This window comes from Bombina bombina, chromosome 7, assembly GCF_027579735.1.
Source record: "Bombina bombina isolate aBomBom1 chromosome 7, aBomBom1.pri, whole genome shotgun sequence".
In the NCBI taxonomy this organism is placed as follows: domain Eukaryota; kingdom Metazoa; phylum Chordata; class Amphibia; order Anura; family Bombinatoridae; genus Bombina; species Bombina bombina.
Window position 1 is genome coordinate 118,413,751 of NC_069505.1, and position 19,715 is coordinate 118,433,465.

Here is a 19,715-nt window from a genome sequence, read left to right on the forward strand (position 1 = left end):
TTTTATAAATGCATAGTTTATATCAGTACTGAACTAGAAAACATCTACACAAAATAAAATGTTTTATACTTTACTCTATAAATTATATTCAAACTGCCAGAAATAGAAAATAATTGAAAATTGCTTGCATGCTGCAACTGTTTTACAATGGTAAAACTCCATCCACTGCTTTCCTTATTTGGAGCAGCCAATCCTGCCTTGAGTTTGAAGATGACAGGTCTTGCCACTGTCATTGTGTTAACAACATCTCCATTGTTTGGCTGCAGCAGAAATTGTAATTTAACACATTGCAAATTAGGGACATAAGCGGCAAGGTGCAGGTTTGTGAAGTCTGTCGTGTGCTCTTTAGGTTTTAGCACTTGAAATCAATTATTGTCAGACTTATAGGGACATGAAAACCAAATGTTTTTTCTTTGATGATTTAGAAATAGAAAGAGCATGCAATTTTAAACAACTAATTTATTTCTAGTATCTAATTTGCTTCATTCTCTTGATAGCCTTTGCTGAAAAGAATATCTAGATAGGCTCAGTAGCTGCCAATTGGTTACTGCGCATAGATGCCTCGTGTGGTTGGCTCACCAATGTGCATTTCTATTTATTCAACAAAGGATATCTTAAAAATTAAGCAAATTAGATAATACAAGTAAATTGGAATGTTGTTTAAAATTGTATTCTCTACCTGAATTATTTAAGAAAATATTTGGGTTTAGTGTCCCTTTAAAATACAAAAAAGGGGGCAAAATAAATAATGATATACAGCAACATTGATTTACTATGCATAATTAAACATTTTAAAATCACTATAGCAATTTTACAGTTATGTTAACATGTCCAACCACTTCAATGGAAACATTGTGATGATCAAATTTATTAAAACAGTATTAAATTCCGGTCATATCAGCATTTAAAGAGACTGTTTACCCAAAATTTGTATCCCCTTTAAAAATTTCCCAATGATCCATTTTACCTTAAATTGTTTACAAATAGCTTCTTTGCCCTTATTTTGGCATTTAAACTAGCTGATTTAGCTTGTGGTATCCCCAACTATACTGAAGTCTAGGCTATTGACAAGCCTAAGTAAACACAGCCAGCAGAATAAAATTACACTCCCAGTGGGGTGCAGGACATGTTAATTTTCCAGTACTGAGCTTTGGTTTACAAACAGATATAAGATAAGGAAGCATGTGTGTGTATACAAAGTGATAACATAATGATATTGGATATTACCTGCAAGCTCAACCCATTGTAATAGGCTGTGGTTTAAAAGTACCAAACCAGCTAACACATATACAAAAATAAGCCCGAAAATGCAATTTCTCCTTCATTTTATACTCTGCAGCTGGTATAACAAGTCATTTGAAATACATCATTTGGTAGCACAGTTTACAAGGTTCTACAAATAAAAAAAAAATTGTTCAGGGATAAACCTCTTTAAAAGCCTGGTGGAATCCTTCCTTTTGGTCTTCTCTGATATGGTCGGTTAAAGGGCCATGATACCCAAATGTTGAAGCACATGAAAGGGATGCAGCATAGCTGTAAAAAGCTGTCTAGAAAATATCACCTGAACATCTCTATGTAAAAAAGGAAGATAGTCTACCTCAAATTTCCTAAGTATTCACCCCCACTGTAAAGAGACTTTAAGCAGCCAGTCAGAATGTTTGTCCCAGGACAAGCTAGGGAGTGTGCATCTGTCATGTGCAGGCACAGTCATGTTATTTTCCTTTTCAGTTTAAAGGGACACTGAACCCAAATTTTTTCTTTCGTGATTCATATAGAGCAAGCAATTTTAAGCAACTTTCTAATTTACTCCTATTATCAATTTTTCTTCGTTCTCTTGCTTTCTTTATTTGAAAAAGAAGGCATCTAAGCTAAGGAGCCAGTCAATTTGTGGTTCAGAACCATGGACAGCACTTGTTTATTGGTGCTGTCCAATCAGCAAGGACAACCCAGGTTGTTCACCAAAAATGGGCCGGCATCTAAACTTAAATTCTTGCTTTTCAAATTAAGATACTAAGAGAATAAAGAAAATTTGACAATAGGAGTAAATTAGAAAGATGCTTAAAATTGCATGCTCTATCTGAATCATGAAAGAAAAAAATTGGGTACAGTGTCCCTTTAAGTAAGTTCTTTGAAATCTCATGAGATCACAGCAAAGGCAAAGTATTACCTTAGCACTGCTGATGCTGATTGGCTATGGGATTTTTTTTCCAACTAGCAGCTGAAGTATAACTGTTTACATAACACTTACTCTGGTGAGCTGAAGAAATGTTGAGGTAAAATATCTTACTTTTCTACAAAGAGATGCTCAGGTGATTTTCTTGTCATCTTTTTACAGTTATGCTGAATCACTTTCAAATAATTTAGCATATGAGTATTATGTCCCTTTAAAAGGGACAGTCAAGTCCAAAAAAAAACTTGATTTAAATAGGGCATGCAATTTTAAACAACTTTACTTTTATCACCAATTTTGCTGTGTTCTCTTGGTATTCTTAGTTGAAAGCTAAAACCTAGGAGGTTAATATGCTAATTTCTTAGACCTTGAAGACTGCCTCTAATCCGAATGCATTTTGACCACTAGTGGGCATTGGTTCATGTGTTTCATATAGATAACATTGAGCTCATGCACGTGAAGATACCCTGGAGTGAGCACTGATTGGCTAAAATGCAAGTCTGTCAAAAGAACTGAAATAAGGGGGCAGTTTGCAGAGGTTTAGATACAAGGTAATCACAGAGGTAAAAAGTATATTTCTATAACTGTGTTGGTTATGCAAAACTGGGGAATGGGTAATAAAGGGATTATCTTTCTTTCTAAACAACAAACATTGTGGTGTTGACTGTCCCTTTAAGGAAATATGTAAACTAGCTAGTTATCTGGGCTGAACAGTGTGTAGAACACTGCAGATTCAGGTAATGTCACCATGTTTAAAGGGATATGAAAATCAAAATGTTTATTTCATGATTCAGATAGAGCATGCAATTTTTTAAAAAAAAATCTAATTTACTTCTATTATGTTTTCTTCATTCTCTTATCTTTTGTTGAAAAGCAGGAAGGTGAAGGAGTGTGCATGTCTGGAGCACTATATTGCAGCAGTTTTGCAAGAATCCATTTGCAAGAGCACTAGATGGCAGCACTATTTCCTACCATATAGTGCTCCAGACACCTAGGTATCTCTTCAACAAAGAATACCATTGGAACGAAGCAAATTTGATAATAGAAGTAAATTGGAAATGTTTTTTTAAATGTTATGCTCTGTCTGAATCACAAAAGAAAATGTTTGAATGTCATATCCCTTTAAGAATGATGAATGCACTTCAGCCTGTCTAATTCAGCAATATGCATACCTTTTTTGTAAAGCCAAAAAAAAATAAATAAATAAATAATGTTTACTGAAAAGTGAGCTGAACACACCCAAAAACTTTGATGATGAAATGAGAGCCATGCCACTTAAAATAGCTGTTTTTTTCCCCCCAAGAGCGTCAATACTATAGAAATTGAAAAGCGTAAAAAAAAAAAATATTGAAAATGATATTCTTTAGATTTGGAATAAATTATCCATATGCAAGGTCAAGGGAGTGTTACTGTGCCTTGAATACACTTGAAAGTTGAGAAAAATGGGTCATGTGGTGGTTTTTAAAAAGACTAGAATGGCTTTGAATTAGAAACACTGAGAAATACTATGCAAGGAATTCTTGCATAGACACGGGTAGTAAGAGAAGGGGTTTCATTTACTATTTATAATAATAAAATAGAGCATTTTATTTTTACATCTCTTTAAGTCACTTTGTATTATGCCAGCTGTCCAAAACATATGGCACAATGCTAGCTGGCAGGTGGTACTCAGAAGGCAGAAATGGCGAGACTGGCGACCACCATGTGGAACAAACACATAATAATGTGGAAGGCCCAAAGGGAAAATTATTATTTGCTTTTTATCAAATATATCTACACTGAAAAGGATGGAACAAAGCTACTGTGTAGTGAAAGCTGTAATATTCCATCTGTGAAATATTTATGCCGTCAGAGACAAAGCAACCGATCTGTTTTTTATTGTGCACTGCTATGAAAAATAGCTGCTGGGTCTCCTGAGATCTGAGGCTTATTTTATCTTAGACTGCAAATTGAATCATACAAATGTATATAGGTTAGGTACCATCAAGAATATCATGAAGCCAGACACACGTTTTTCTATGGGGGTTTTTTTTTTTTTTGCAAACAAGGGAGCTTGAAAGTAAATAGGTACTACAGTCCAAAAAGCTGGAGCTCACCTACAATTTCCAACTGCTGTGTTGGTAAAATATTTACACATGGAAAGAGAGAAAGTACACTGAGAACACCCAGTGTGTGCTCACTATATACAAAAATACCTGCTGGAGTGTATTAAATTGTTCACAAACAGTTGCTTTACCTCTGTCATTTGAAATATACAAAAAAGATCAGTACTGTAGTATTGGCTATAGAAAAGCTTTGTAAACAAGAAGCAGTAGAGGAAATCACATTCACAGTGGGCGACGGGAGAGATAGGTACTAAAATGTTAAAGGGATAGTAAACACCAATAATGTTATTGTTTAAAAAGATAGATAATCCCTTTTACCATTCCCCAGTTTTGCATAACCAACACTGTTATAGAAATTTACTTTTTACCTCTGTGATAACCTTATATCCAAGCCTCTGCAGACTGCCCCCTTATCGCAAATCTTTTGACAGACTTGCATTTTAGGCAATTAGTGCTGACTTTTAAATAACTTCACATGTGTGAGCACAATGTTATCTATATGAAACACATGAACTAACGCCCTCTAGCTGTGAAAAACTGGCAAATGCATTCAGGTAAAAGGCGGCCTACAAGGGTTAAGAAATTAGCATATGAGCCTACCTAGGTTTAGCTTTAAACTAAGAACAACAAGAGAACAAAGCAAATTTGATGATAAAAGTAAATTAGAAAGTTGTTTAAAAATGACATGCCCTATCTGATTCATGAAAGTTTAATTTGGACTTTACTATCCCTTTAAATTTTCAATTGCTCTTTTAAAGAATTGGCTTTTGCAGGCAGAGATAAGGTTAGCAGAGTTCTCCAAACAAATGGCTGCCAGCTGGGTGGGGGCAGTGTAATACTTTCTAATATAACAATTTCTGCTATCCAAAGCATAAATTAAATGCATAATTTATTTAATTTGTTTTATTAACAGAAAATGTTAATATTAACTAATTTTAGCTTAAAGGGACAGTTTAGTCCAAATTAAACTTTCATGATTCAGATGGGACACGCAATTTTAAACAACTTACCAATTCACTTTTATCATCAAATTTGCTTTGTTCTCTTGGTATTCTTAGTTAAAAACTAAACCTAGGTAGGCTCATATGCCAATTTCTAAGCCCTTGAAGGCCACCTCTTATCTGAATGCATTTGAGAGTTTTTTTTACAGCTAGAGGGCATTAATTCTTGTGTGCCATATAGATAACATTGTGCTCACGCCTGTGTGGTCACTTATGAGAGTGCACTGATTGGCTAAAATGCAAGTCTGTCAAAAGAACTGAAATAAGGGGGCAGTCTGCAGAGGCTTAGATACAAGGTACAGAGGTAACAAGTATTAATATAACCGTGTTGGTTATGCAAAACTGGGGGGATGGGTAATAAAAGGTGATTACCAATCTTATTAACAATAACAAATCTGGAGTAGACTGTCCCTTTAATATTGGCTAAAATTTTAGCTGGGTGGTGCACTCATTACAATTGTCCCAAGAATAAAACTGGATAGTGAAGCCTTTGTGTAAAGAGAATGCAAAAGTTACGAATGTTTGCACTGCATGACGACTTGGCCCATTTGAATGAATTGTGGTTTAAACACACAGATGGCTATTTCACATATAAAAATAAAGGAGTAACTTTTGTTACAATTTATACTCTGCAGTTGGCATAACAGGTCATTGAAAACACCTTAAAGGCAAACCAATTTTACAGTACACTCTACATTTAATAGTGTGCTCAAAACATTTAAACTTAGAATGATAGCCATGGTATTATGTATGAATAACAGTACACCTACAAATCTCCAAATACAAACATTATGAAATCCAAACATTTTTATTAATATTTTTTAAATAAAATTTTAAAATATGTCTCCCCCCCCCCCCCATCTGTAAGTCAGAATCTTCACTGCCTGTGTCTGTTTGTTTTTTGTGTTCTGAAATAATAATGCATGTTTATTTAAAACAACCAATAGTACCTTATTGCAGTACTGTACTAGTACTATGTATACAAAAGTATTTTAAAAGGGACAGTAAACCTCAAAAATAATGTTATATAATTCTGCACATAGTGCAGAATTATATAACATTATATTAGCGCAAACTTTATAAAACATAATATTCCCTTTTAATTTTTTACAACGGCTGTTTTTCAGACCCGCTCTCTGTGCTCTTCTGAGCGGGTCTGTTTTTTTCACACAGCGCATCGGGCCAGCTGTATAGTCACAGCCCGCCCCGACCGCGCCATTATACACAGTGCAGCTCGCTCCTGCTGTCAGACAGAGCAGGAGCGAGCTGCACTTAGTGTTATGGCGCGGTCTGGCCGGGCTGTGACTATACAGCTGGCCCGATGTGCTGTGTGAAAAAAACAGACCCGTTCAGAAGAGCACAGAGAGCGGGTCTGAAAAACAGCCGTTGTAAAAAATTAAAAGGGAATATTATGTTTTATAAAGTTTGCGCTAATATAATGTTATATAATTCTGCACTATGTGCAGAATTATATAACATTATTTTTGAGGTTTACGGACACTTTAAATAATATAAAACTACCTTTAGGTTACATGTATAAGATGAATTAGGACATGTAAATATCACCTAAATGACATAAGATATTGTTGTTTACAATTGGTTCCATCCCCTCTCCAAACTGTCCCATTTTACAGATACAAATATTCCAAAATTCAAATATTTTCCAGTACCAAGTAAATTAAACAAGAGGTTTTCTACCTGCATCAATAATCCCAATGGCAGAGGCTCCCAAAATGCTACTTCTTGCTACAAAAAAAAAAGTTTAATTATAAAAGTACTTCTACATAGTCTATTTTTTTTTATTTTATTTTTTTTTACAAGCTTTTTGTACTTAGATATATGCAAACATTTCAACCTTAGAAAGTATGGTTCAGCTAAAAATATATACAGGGAGTGCAGAATTATTAGGCAAGTTGTATTTTTGAGGATTAATTTTATTATTGAACAACAACCATGTTCTCAATGAACCCAAAAAACTCATTAATATCAAAGCTGAATAGTTTTGGAAGTAGTTTTTAGTTTGTTTTTAGTTATAGCTATTTTAGGGGGATATCTGTGTGTGCAGGTGACTATTACTGTGCATAATTATTAGGCAACTTAACAAAAAAACAAATATATACCCATTTCAATTATTTATTTTTACCAGTGAAACCAATATAACATCTCAACATTCACAAATATACATTTCTGACATTCAAAAACAAAACAAAAACAAATCAGTGACCAATATAGCCACCTTTCTTTGCAAGGACACTCAAAAGCCTGCCATCCATGGATTCTGTCAGTGTTTTGATCCGTTCACCATCAACATTGCGTGCAGCAGCAGCAACCACAGCCTCCCAGACACTGTTCAGAGAGGTGTACTGTTTTCCCTCCTTGTAAATCTCACATTTGATGATGGACCACAGGTTCTCAATGGGGTTCAGATCAGGTGAACAAGGAGGCCATGTCATTAGATTTTCTTCTTTTATACCCTTTCTTGACAGCCACGCTGTGGAGTACTTGGACGCGTGTGATGGAGCATTGTCCTGCATGAAAATCATGTTTTTCTTGAAGGATGCAGACTTCTTCCTGTACCACTGCTTGAAGAAGGTGTCTTCCAGAAACTGGCAGTAGGACTGGGAGTTGAGCTTGACTCCATCCTCAACCCGAAAAGGCCCCACAAGCTCATCTTTGATGATATCAGCCCAAACCAGTACTCCACCTCCACCTTGCTGGCGTCTGAGTCGGACTGGAGCTCTCTGCCCTTTACCAATCCAGCCACGGGCCCATCCATCTGGCCCATCAAGACTCACTCTCATTTCATCAGTCCATAAAACCTTAGAAAAATCAGTCTTGAGATATTTCTTGGCCCAGTCTTGACGTTTCAGCTTGTGTGTCTTGTTCAGTGGTGGTCGTCTTTCAGCCTTTCTTACCTTGGCCATGTCTCTGAGTATTGCACACCTTGTGCTTTTGGGCACTCCAGTGATGTTGCAGCTCTGAAATATGGCCAAACTGGTGGCAAGTGGCATCTTGGCAGCTGCACGCTTGACTTTTCTCAGTTCATGGGCAGTTATTTTGCGCCTTGGTTTTTCCACACGCTTCTTGCGACCCTGTTGACTATTTTGAATGAAACACTTGACTGTTCGATGATCACGCTTCAGAAGCTTTGCAATTTTAAGAGTGCTGCATCCCTCTGCAAGATATCTCACTATTTTTGACTTTTCTGAGCCTGTCAAGTCCTTCTTTTAACCCATTTTGCCAAAGGAAAGGAAGTTGCCTAATAATTATGCACACCTGATATAGGGTGTTGATGTCATTAGACCACACCCCTTCTCATTACAGACATGCACATCACCTAATATGCTTAATTGGTAGTAGGCTTTCGAGCCTATACAGCTTGGAGTAAGACAACATGCATAAAGAGGATGATGTGGTCAAAATACTCATTTGCCTAATAATTCTGCACTCCCTGTATATACATACGGCAAGCTCCAGAAAACTGACCCTGCAACTCTCTACTCAGTGATTGCTTGATCAGTGAAGGAGCTCATTTATATATTTTTGCCTAACTGGTCACAATAAGGCAGACAAGATAATGAAAAGGTATTTCCCCTGGACTGCAAAACAATGCAATAACATGCTAATATTAACATTTATTGTATTTGAAGATCTCCTGCAATGAAGTTGTTGACACATAAATAGCAATAAACTATCAATATTAATAAAGGAACGCGATTTGCAATTACAATATTTTTCTGCAAACTTGCAATAAATTAGCATATAAGACGAGAGTGAAAATGTGTTAACACCTTGCTTGCTGCAATTGTTTTTCAAAAGAAAAACTCCACAACTTGTCTTAATAGAAGGGGCCAATCTGGGCTAGAAAAAGGAGTAGAAACAGCTACCCACAGACATTTCTTTTTAGTAAAATCTAAACTGTTTTTCAGGTTGTAATCATGTCCACTTTGAGTTCTTAAAACTAGAAAAACTCACACAAAGAAAAAAAAAATGATATTGCAAACTTGTGTAATGTAAAATTAAAAGGGTTAAACCGTTATTTGCAGAGCTGAGCTTTCCTAGATAAAACTTTCAACAAAGGATAACAAGAGAAAGAAGCAAATTAAATAAGACGTAAATTGTAAAGTTGTTTAAAATTGCATGCTGTCTAAATCATGTTTGTCTAATTATGACTTTACTGTCCCTTTAAGTGTGTAATTTATTTCTAAACTTTAAGGGGACACTAAACCCAAATTTTTTCTTTCATGATTCAGATAGAGCGTGCAATTTTAGTAACTTTCTAATTTACTCCTATTAATTTTTCTTCGTTCTCTTGCTATCTTTATTTAAAAAGCAGGAATGTAATGCATAGGAGCTGGCCCATTTTTGGTTGAGAACCTGGGTTATGCTTGCTTATTGGTGGGTAAATGTAAGCCTCCAATAAGCAAGCGCTATCCATGGTGCTGAACCTAAAATGGGCTGGCTGCTAAGATTTACATTCCTGCTTTTAAAATAAAGATAGCAAGAGAACGAAGAAAAATTGATAATAGGAGTAAATTAGAAAGTTGCTTAAAATTTCATGCGCTCTCTGAATCATGAAAGAAAACATTTGGGTTCAGTGTCCCTTTAATGAAACAATAGCATAGGAATTGTAGAGATTATTTCTTTGAATTGGCAAATTATTTGATCTACTACTGTATGCAGGCTCCAAACGCATTCCCTAAATTAAAAATAAAAAAATACTACAGGAACAAAACCTTTATGGAAAATTGCTTGGAGATAAAAAATGTTTGTATTTCGGAATAGTTGCTATTTCAGAATATTTGTATCTGTAAAACGGGATCAAGTTTAAACAGGATATTAGATAATTTATGCAAAAACAGAATTTATGTTTACCTGATAAATTACTTTCTCCAACGGTGTGTCCGGTCCACGGCGTCATCCTTACTTGTGGGATATTCTCTTCCCCAACAGGAAATGGCAAAGAGCCCAGCAAAGCTGGTCACATGATCCCTCCTAGGCTCCGCCTACCCCAGTCATTCGACCGACGTAAAGGAGGAATATTTGCATAGGAGAAACCATATGATACCGTGGTGACTGTAGTTAAAGAAAATAAATTATCAGACCTGATTAAAAAACCAGGGCGGGCCGTGGACCGGACACACCGTTGGAGAAAGTAATTTATCAGGTAAACATAAATTCTGTTTTCTCCAACATAGGTGTGTCCGGTCCACGGCGTCATCCTTACTTGTGGGAACCAATACCAAAGCTTTAGGACACGGATGAAGGGAGGGAGCAAATCAGGTCACCTAAATGGAAGGCACCACGGCTTGCAAAACCTTTCTCCCAAAAATAGCCTCAGAAGAAGCAAAAGTATCAAACTTGTAAAATTTGGTAAAAGTGTGCAGTGAAGACCAAGTCGCTGCCCGACATATCTGATCAACAGAAGCCTCGTTCTTGAAGGCCCATGTGGAAGCCACAGCCCTAGTGGAATGAGCTGTGATTCTTTCAGGAGGCTGCCGTCCGGCAGTCTCATAAGCCAATCTGATGATGCTTTTAATCCAAAAAGAGAGAGAGGTAGAAGTTGCTTTTTGACCTCTCCTTTTACCAGAGTAAACAACAAACAAGGAAGATGTTTGTCTAAAATCCTTTGTAGCATCTAAATAGAATTTTAGAGCGCGAACAACATCCAAATTGTGCAACAAACGTTCCTTCTTTGAAACTGGATTCGGACACAAAGAAGGCACGACTATCTCCTGGTTAATGTTTTTGTTAGAAACAACTTTCGGAAGAAAACCAGGTTTAGTACGTAAAACCACCTTATCTGCATGGAACACCAGATAATGAGGAGAACACTGCAGAGCAGATAATTCTGAAACTCTTCTAGCAGAAGAAATTGCAACCAAAAACAAAACTTTCCAAGATAATAACTTAATATCAACGGAATGTAAGGGTTCAAACGGAACCCCCTGAAGAACTGAAAGAACTAAGTTGAGACTCCAAGGAGGAGTCAAAGGTTTGTAAACAGGCTTGATTCTAACCAGAGCCTGAACAAAGGCTTGAACATCTGGCACAGCTGCCAACTTTTTGTGAAGTAACACAGACAAGGCAGAAATCTGTCCCTTCAAGGAACTTGCAGATAATCCTTTCTCCAATCCTTCTTGAAGAAAGGATAGAATCTTAGGAATTTTTACCTTGTCCCAAGGGAATCCTTTAGATTCACACCAACAGATATATTTTTTCCATATTTTGTGGTAAATTTTTCTGGTTACAGGCTTTCTGGCCTGAACAAGAGTATCAATAACAGAATCTGAGAACCCTCGCTTTGATAAGATCAAGCGTTCAATCTCCAAGCAGTCAGTTGGAGTGAGACCAGATTCGGATGTTCGAACGGACCTTGAACAAGAAGGTCTCGTCTCAAAGGTAGTTTCCATGGTGGAGCCGATGACATATTCACCAGATCTGCATACCAAGTCCTGCGTGGCCACGCAGGAGCTATCAAGATCACCGATGCCCTCTCCTGATTGATCCTGGCTACCAGCCTGGGGATGAGAGGAAACGGCGGGAATACATAAGCTAGTTTGAAGGTCCAAGGTGCTACTAGTGCATCTACTAGAGTCGCCTTGGGATCCCTGGATCTGGACCCGTAGCAAGGAACCTTGAAGTTCTGACGAGAGGCCATCAGATCCATGTCTGGAATGCCCCACAGTTGAGTAATTTGGGCAAAGATTTCCGGATGGAGTTCCCACTCCCCCGGATGTAATGTCTGACGACTCAGAAAATCCGCTTCCCAATTTTCCACTCCTGGGATGTGGATTGCAGACAGGTGGCAGGAGTGAGTCTCCGCCCATTGAATGATTTTGGTCACTTCTTCCATCGCCAGGGAACTCCTTGTTCCCCCCTGATGGTTGATGTACGCAACAGTCGTCATGTTGTCTGATTGAAACCGTATGAACTTGGCCTTTGCAAGCTGAGGCCAAGCCTTGAGAGCATTGAGTATCGCTCTCAGTTCCAGAATATTTATCGGTAGAAGAGATTCTTCCCGAGACCAAAGACCCTGAGCTTTCAGGGGTCCCCAGACCGCGCCCCAGCCCATCAGACTGGCGTCGGTCGTGACAATGACCCACTCTGGCCTGCGGAAGTTCATCCCTTGTGACAGGTTGTCCAGGGACAGCCACCAACGGAGTGAATCTCTGGTCCTCTGATTTACTTGTATCGTCGGAGACAAGTCTGTATAGTCCCCATTCCACTGACTGAGCATGCACAGTTGTAATGGTCTTAGATGAATGCGCGCAAAAGGAACTATGTCCATTGCCGCTACCATCAAACCTATTACTTCCATGCACTGCGCTATGGAAGGAAGAGGAACTGAATGAAGTATTTGACAAGAGTTTAGAAGTTTTGTTTTTCTGGCCTCTGTCAGAAAAATCCTCATTTCTAAGGAGTCTATTATTGTTCCCAAGAAGGGAACCCTTGTTGACGGAGATAGAGAACTCTTTTCTACGTTCACTTTCCATCCGTGAGATCTGAGAAAGGCCAGGACTATGTCCGTGTGAGCCTTTGCTTGAGGAAGGGACGACGCTTGAATCAGAATGTCGTCCAAGTAAGGTACTACTGCAATGCCCCTTGGTCTTAGCACCGCTAGAAGGGACCCTAGTACCTTTGTGAAAATCCTTGGAGCAGTGGCTAATCCGAAAGGAAGTGCCACGAACTGGTAATGCTTGTCCAGGAATGCGAACCTTAGGAACCGATGATGTTCCTTGTGGATAGGAATATGTAGATACGCATCCTTTAAATCCACCGTGGTCATGAATTGACCTTCCTGGATGGAAGGAAGAATCTGTACAACGGCAAAGAGAATGACTGGGGTAGGCGGAGCCTAGGAGGGATCATGTGACCAGCTTTGCTGGGCTCTTTGCCATTTCCTGTTGGGGAAGAGAATATCCCACAAGTAAGGATGACGCCGTGGACCGGACACACCTATGTTGGAGAAATAAAGATTTTTTTATTTTTACTTTTTTTTTTATTATTTCTTTATTGAGAAAAAAATAAAAAAACATACAAATTCATGCAATAGTCTTACAATACTGTGTTCCAGAGTTCTTTGATGAACAAGGAATGAGTATTTCTCCATTTGAGTCTCTCTATCCATGTTGTAAGCAGACTATTCCTTAGCTATGAAACATACGTCTTTTCACATGACTACACAGTCTTTTCCGTAATATCCATAGTATTCATACTTTATTTCAAACATTTTAATACTTTTGTATAAATAACATCAGAACAATCATCATACAGTACTGTAATCGGAAAGGAAATTGTTTTAAATAGTAAATATAAAACTATTATTTGCATTTTAGAACACAAAAGCAAATCCAACGACCCAGGACGATTGTGATTTACTTGGGGAGAAATTGGTAATTTTTTTAAATATTTTTACTTTAATAAAATTAATGAAAAAGTCTGGATTAGGTGATAGATTTATACCAGGAAGTGTAATCTAGAGCCACAAATATAAATCAACCACATTGTTATTTCCTTTTAAAGATAGAAAAAAAAAAAAAAAAGTTTATTCGGCCATCCATTAAAACCATGTTACACTTTGTTGATTTTCACAAGAGCTCAGTAATCTCTAAAGTAATAACTTGTATGAAATAAGAGAAGTAGTTTGCGTGAGGTTAACCACGATCCCTGAAATTTCAAAAACAAAGTGCCTTTTAATCTTGTGATAACTTGTTAAAATCTTTACAGTAAAAACGTTTTGTCCCCCATTAGATAAACAGAAATACTACTTTATTTTAATTAAACAGATCTATGAACTCTCTTTACATACCACTTTGTATACAAATTATTTCATAACACCAGTATTTTAGTTTAGAGATGAATAAATCCTAGAAGTCACAACTTTTAGAATGTTACCTGGGCCATAGCATGTTTTCATTATTTTGCATATATCTGTATACAAATAAAGTTGTATAGATCTTTAAAGGGACATTGCATGACAATATTTTCTGTCATCCATATGAAAGAGCTGTGTAACTTGTGTATTTCCCATAAAAAAAAAAAAAATGTATATGAAAGACCAGCAGTAAAAGATGTTAATATATTTTGCATTAAAGGGACAAGAAACCCATCATTTTTCTGTCATGATTTTTATAGAACATACAATTTTAAACTTTCCAATTTACTTCAATTATCACATTTGCTTTATTCTCGTGTTATCCTTTGCTGAAGGAACAGCACTGCACTACTGGCAGCTAGCTGAAAACATCTAGTTAGCCAATCACAAGAGACACATGCACGCAGGCACCAATCAGCAGCTGACTCACACTAGTAGAGGATATGTGCAAATTCTTCTTCCACAAGGGATACCAAGAGAAAAAAGCATATTTGAAAATAGAAGTTAATTTAAGTGTCTTAAAATTACATGATCTATCTGAATCCTGCAAGTTTATTTTTGACTTTCCGATCAATGTAAGAAAAAGCTGTTTAAAGTGAAACAAATTGCATGTCTACAACTAGATCCTGGCGCTCTGCTGTTCACTGGCTGATGGAGACAATTCCCACAGAAAAAGTTGGTTTATTAAAAGGGACAGTCTACACAAAAATGGTTATTGTTTAAAAAGATAGATAACACCTTCACTACCCATTCCATTGTTATATTAATATACTTTATAACATTTAAACGTCTAAATTTCTGCCTGTTTCAAAGGCTCTATTGACAGCCTCTTAATCACATGCTTTTGTATTTGCTTTTCACAACAGGAGCCTGCTAGTTCATGTGGGCCATATAGATAATGTGTTCACGCCCGGGAAGTTATATAAGAGGTGGCACAACACAGTACTGATTGCAACTCAATATATAATACATACAAAGTCATGTGATCAGGGGGCTGTCAGAAGATGCTTAGATACAAGGTAATCACAGAGGTAAAAAGTATATTAATATAACTGTGTTGGTTGTGCAAAACTGGGGAATGGGTAATAAAGGGATTATCCATCTTTTTAAACAATACAAATTATATTGTAGAACGTCCCTTTAAAGGGACACTGAACCCAATTGTTTTCTTTTGTGATTCAGATAGAGCATGCAATTTTAAGCAACTTTCTAATTTACTCCTATTATTACATTTCCTTCATTCTCTTGGTATCTTTATTTGAAAAGCAAGAATGTAAGTTTAGATGCCAGACCATTTTTTGGTGAACAACCTGGGTTGTTCTTGCTGATTGGTGGATAAATTCACCCACCAATAAACAAGGGCTGTCCATGGTCCTCAAACAAAAAATAGCTTAGATGCCATCTTTGTCAAATAAAGATAGCAAGAGAACAAAGAAAAATTGATAAAAGGAGTAAATTAGAAAGTTAAAATTGCATGTTCTATCTGAATCACAAAAGAAAAAATTTGGGTTCAGTGTCCCTTTAAGCACAGGTATACACATGTGCTGCTCATTAAAAGTGCCTTTAAGCCAATGTGCATTAGTAGGGAGTGCACAAATGATACTGGTATTAGTTTAAATAGCTTGTTTACATTTTGCTTTTTTATATGGGATGACATTTTTTTATTTTACTGTGTCCCTTTAAAATGTGTACAGCTGACTACTCGATATTCTTACTGACTTCAAAATTTCAATGAAATCTAGTCAAGCCCTGTTTTACAAAACATGAAACAATCCTATTACCAGATTTTGGAATAAGTATGATACATTTTTTATTTTTTTTAGTCAGTAATGATATGTTATAGGTCAACACTAAAGAGAAATTCTATAAATGTAATGCAAACACTTTCCATACTTATTATGTAGATTAGATATTTGATTGAGGTCAACAAACTAAGTGTGCATATAACTGCACATGATTCACTGCATGGTGTCACAGCACAGCCTTGCTAGACTAATATGAATATGAGTCATAGCTGCTCCTCAATACGGATTACATTTATTGTACATCTTTATTTACCAACATGATTATTAAGAAAAGCTCTGACAGACTTAAACTTCAAACATCAAGTCCCCATTTCTAAAAAACAAAATTACTGACCTTTTAGTTTAGTCACAGAACTCTATTTGCATATTTATTATATTAGGACATAAACCAAACCAAGAACATAATAAAAGCCGCCTACGTAAGAATGTTTATTGTGTGTTGTAATAATAAACAAAATAGTGTTTGGCTTGATATTTACAGCAAAACATCTAGAGCAACTGCATATTATTAGAGAAAATATAACTGCATGGCACATCACTAGAGCAATCTGAAATAAATACACATATCAAGGGGGGATATTAAACCCAAATTTTTTTCTTTCATGATTCAGATAGACCATGCAATTTTAGCAACTTTCTAATTTACTCCTATTATCACTTTTTCTTCGTTCTTTTGCTATCTTTATTTTAAAAAGCAGGAATCTAAGCTAAGTAGTCGGCCCATTTTTAGTTCAGCACCCCAGATAGCGCTTGCTGATTGGTGGGCACATCTAGCCACCTATCAGCAAGCACAACCTAGGTGCTGAACCAAAATTAGGCTAGATCCTTAGCTTAGATACGTGTTTTTCAAATAAAGAAAGCAAGAGAACAAAGAAAAAGTGATAATAGGAGTAAATTAGAAAATTGTTTAAAAATTGCCTGCTTTATCTGAATCATGAAAGAAAAAATGTGAGTTTAGTATCCCTTTAAGGTGTTAAAACTATATGACACATCATTGGGGCAATAAAAATGACCACATAATGCTAGGGTAATATGACTGTAAAGAACATAATCAGGTTCAATAGAAGGATATAACCATACAGCCCATTACAAGTGGGGAATAAGGGCATTTAACTGTATGGTACATTGCTAAAGGGGATTGGGGCTATAACTAAACTGCACATTTTGTAGCGCTACACAGCTAGGATATAGCTGTATGGAATATAACTAAGAGATGTTATAGGATACAAAAGTGTGACACATCACCGAATGGATATAAGTGCGCAGCACGACACTGGGGAAATATAAGTTACTGTAAAATGTTAGAGTGCACTGAGATTACATCATACCACCAGGGCAATGGGGGAATATAACTATACAGCATGGCACATCACTACAACTGTGGATACAATTGAACTTCACTAAGATAAGATACAGCTGTACAGCACATCACTGGGAAGGATGATGGGTTACGATTGCATAGCACAACATTAAGAGGGATGACAGGATAGTAGTGTATATGAGGATATAACTGTGCATTTGAATAAGGAGATGTAACTGCACCTAAGGGGGTGAAAGGATTGAGGCACTGTAAACTATATAGACAGACACAATACATGCATACATTGATAAACACATATCAACACATGCAGTCTGAACGGCACATCACTAAGGCAATGAGGGGATGCAACCGTACTACATAACTAAGAGATGAGGTGTAATTGTACAGCACTTCACTTGGGGCATGTAACTGTACATCACACCAATAAGAGGGCTGAGGGGATAAAAATGCACCAATGTATGGCACAGGGCTAATGTGGATGAGTGGATGTAACTGTACGGCACAGCACTAAGGTGATCAAGGGGATGTAAATGTACGGCACAGCATTAAGGTGGATGAGGGAGTGTAACTATATGGCACAGCACTAAGGTGGATGAGGGAGTGTAACTATATGGCACAGCACTAAGGTGGATGAGGGTGTGTAACTATATGGCACAGCACTAAGGTGGATGAGGGGATGTAACTATATGGCACAGCACTAAGGTGGATGAGGGGATGTAACTATATGGCACAGCACTAAGGTGGATGAGGGGATGTAACTATATGGCACAGCACTAAGGTGGATGAGGGAATGTAACTGTGCGGCACAGCACTAAGGTGGATGAAGGGATGTAACTATATGGCACACCACTAAGGTGGATGAGGGGATGTAACTATATGGCACAGCACTAAGGTGGATGAAGGGCTGTAACTGTGGGCACAGCACTAAGGTGGATGAAGGGATGTAACTATATGGCACAGCACTAAGGTGGATGAGGGGATGTAACTGTGCGGCACAGCACTAAGGTGGATGAAGGGATGTAACTATATGGCACACCACTAAGGTGGATGAGGGGATGTAACTATATGGCACAGCACTAAGGTGGATGAAGGGCTGTAACTGTGGGCACAGCACTAAGGTGGATGAAGGGATGTAACTATATGGCACAGCACTAAGGTGGATGAGGGGATGTAACTATATGGCACAGCACTAAGGTGGATGAGGGGATGTAACTGTGCGGCACAGCACTAAGGTGAATGAAGGAATGTAACTATAATGGCACAGCACTAAGGTGGATGAGGGGATGTAACAGTACGACACAGCACTATGGTGGATGAGGGAGATTATGGTACATCACTATAGGGGTTGAAGGGGATTTAACTTTATGTCGCATCACTATAGGGGATGAGGGGGATTTAACTTTGTGTCACTTCACTATATGGGATGAGGGGGATTTAACTTTGTGTCACTTCACTATAGGGGATGAGGGGGATTTACCTTTATGTCACAAAACTATAGATGATGAAGGGGATTTAACTTTATGTCGCATCGGGGATGAGGGGGATTTAACTTTATGTCGCATCATTATGGGAGATGGGGGGGATTTAAGTTTATGCCACATTACCATGGTGCATGAGGGAATGTAATCATGCGGAATATTACTAAGGGGATATTACTGTGTATCACAACATAAAAGGAGATTAAAGACTTTTACTGTACCATATCGCGAAAGGGGATCAGGGGACACTAATACAGCAGGACAGATGTAAAGAAACATAAGTATGTAATACTGTGTAATTCGCACGCAATAGGCCTGATATGCTTTGTGCAACAGGTCAAGTGTCCCAGGCTGTCAAGCCCCGGTTCTCTCACCTCTTTGGGTACAAGGTGGTTGTCCTCGCCAGGCACCATGTCCGTGCTTTGGAAGTATACTCAGGGGGAAATGCTTCAGAGGCACTTGGTAAGCCCAGGCATGGTCAGAAGGTAGGATTCGTTTACCAGCGAAAACAAAATTATGACAACAGAAACCCAAAATACACTTCCCTAGACAGGGCACTCTGCGGAGCTTTCTGCCAGGAGTAGACGCAATCAATGGAGAAATGGCCGCTGCGCCTCTCGCGAGACGCAGTGGGACGTCACTTCCGGGACGGAGGAGCGTGAGAAACTGCGGTCGCCATGGTAACCCCAAGCTAGTTAGGGTACCAAGATGGCGTGTGGCATGTTCTTTGCAAAGCATGGGGGGATAAATAGCATCTAATTTATTTGGCTGATATTTCCCGAGGTCATGTAAGTCTTATATTAATAAAACCTCGAGTTAGAATTATGATACTATAGATTATCTGTAGCGGAGCAAGGTACAGTGATATGGTATTGTCCCTAATGTTAAACCCAGGGTACCCTTTCAGTGTGCTCATGATGTTTGTCAATATGTTTTACACCTGTATATCATTTTTTT

At 37.7% G+C, this 19,715-nt stretch overlaps 1 protein-coding gene across 2 annotated transcripts in view; it reads right to left on the minus strand.

Moving 5' to 3' along the window:
• The window catches only part of USP47 (ubiquitin specific peptidase 47), a 410,657-nt gene extending 391,290 nt beyond the window's left edge, over positions 1-19,367 (minus strand). For both annotated transcript variants that reach the window (XM_053720262.1, XM_053720263.1), the window contains exon 1: positions 19,133-19,367. In XM_053720262.1, the coding sequence (XP_053576237.1) occupies positions 19,133-19,171 (39 nt within the window). In that variant the 5' untranslated portion in view covers positions 19,172-19,367. The remainder of the gene's footprint in view (positions 1-19,132) is intronic.
• Positions 19,368-19,715: the final 348 nt, after the last annotated feature.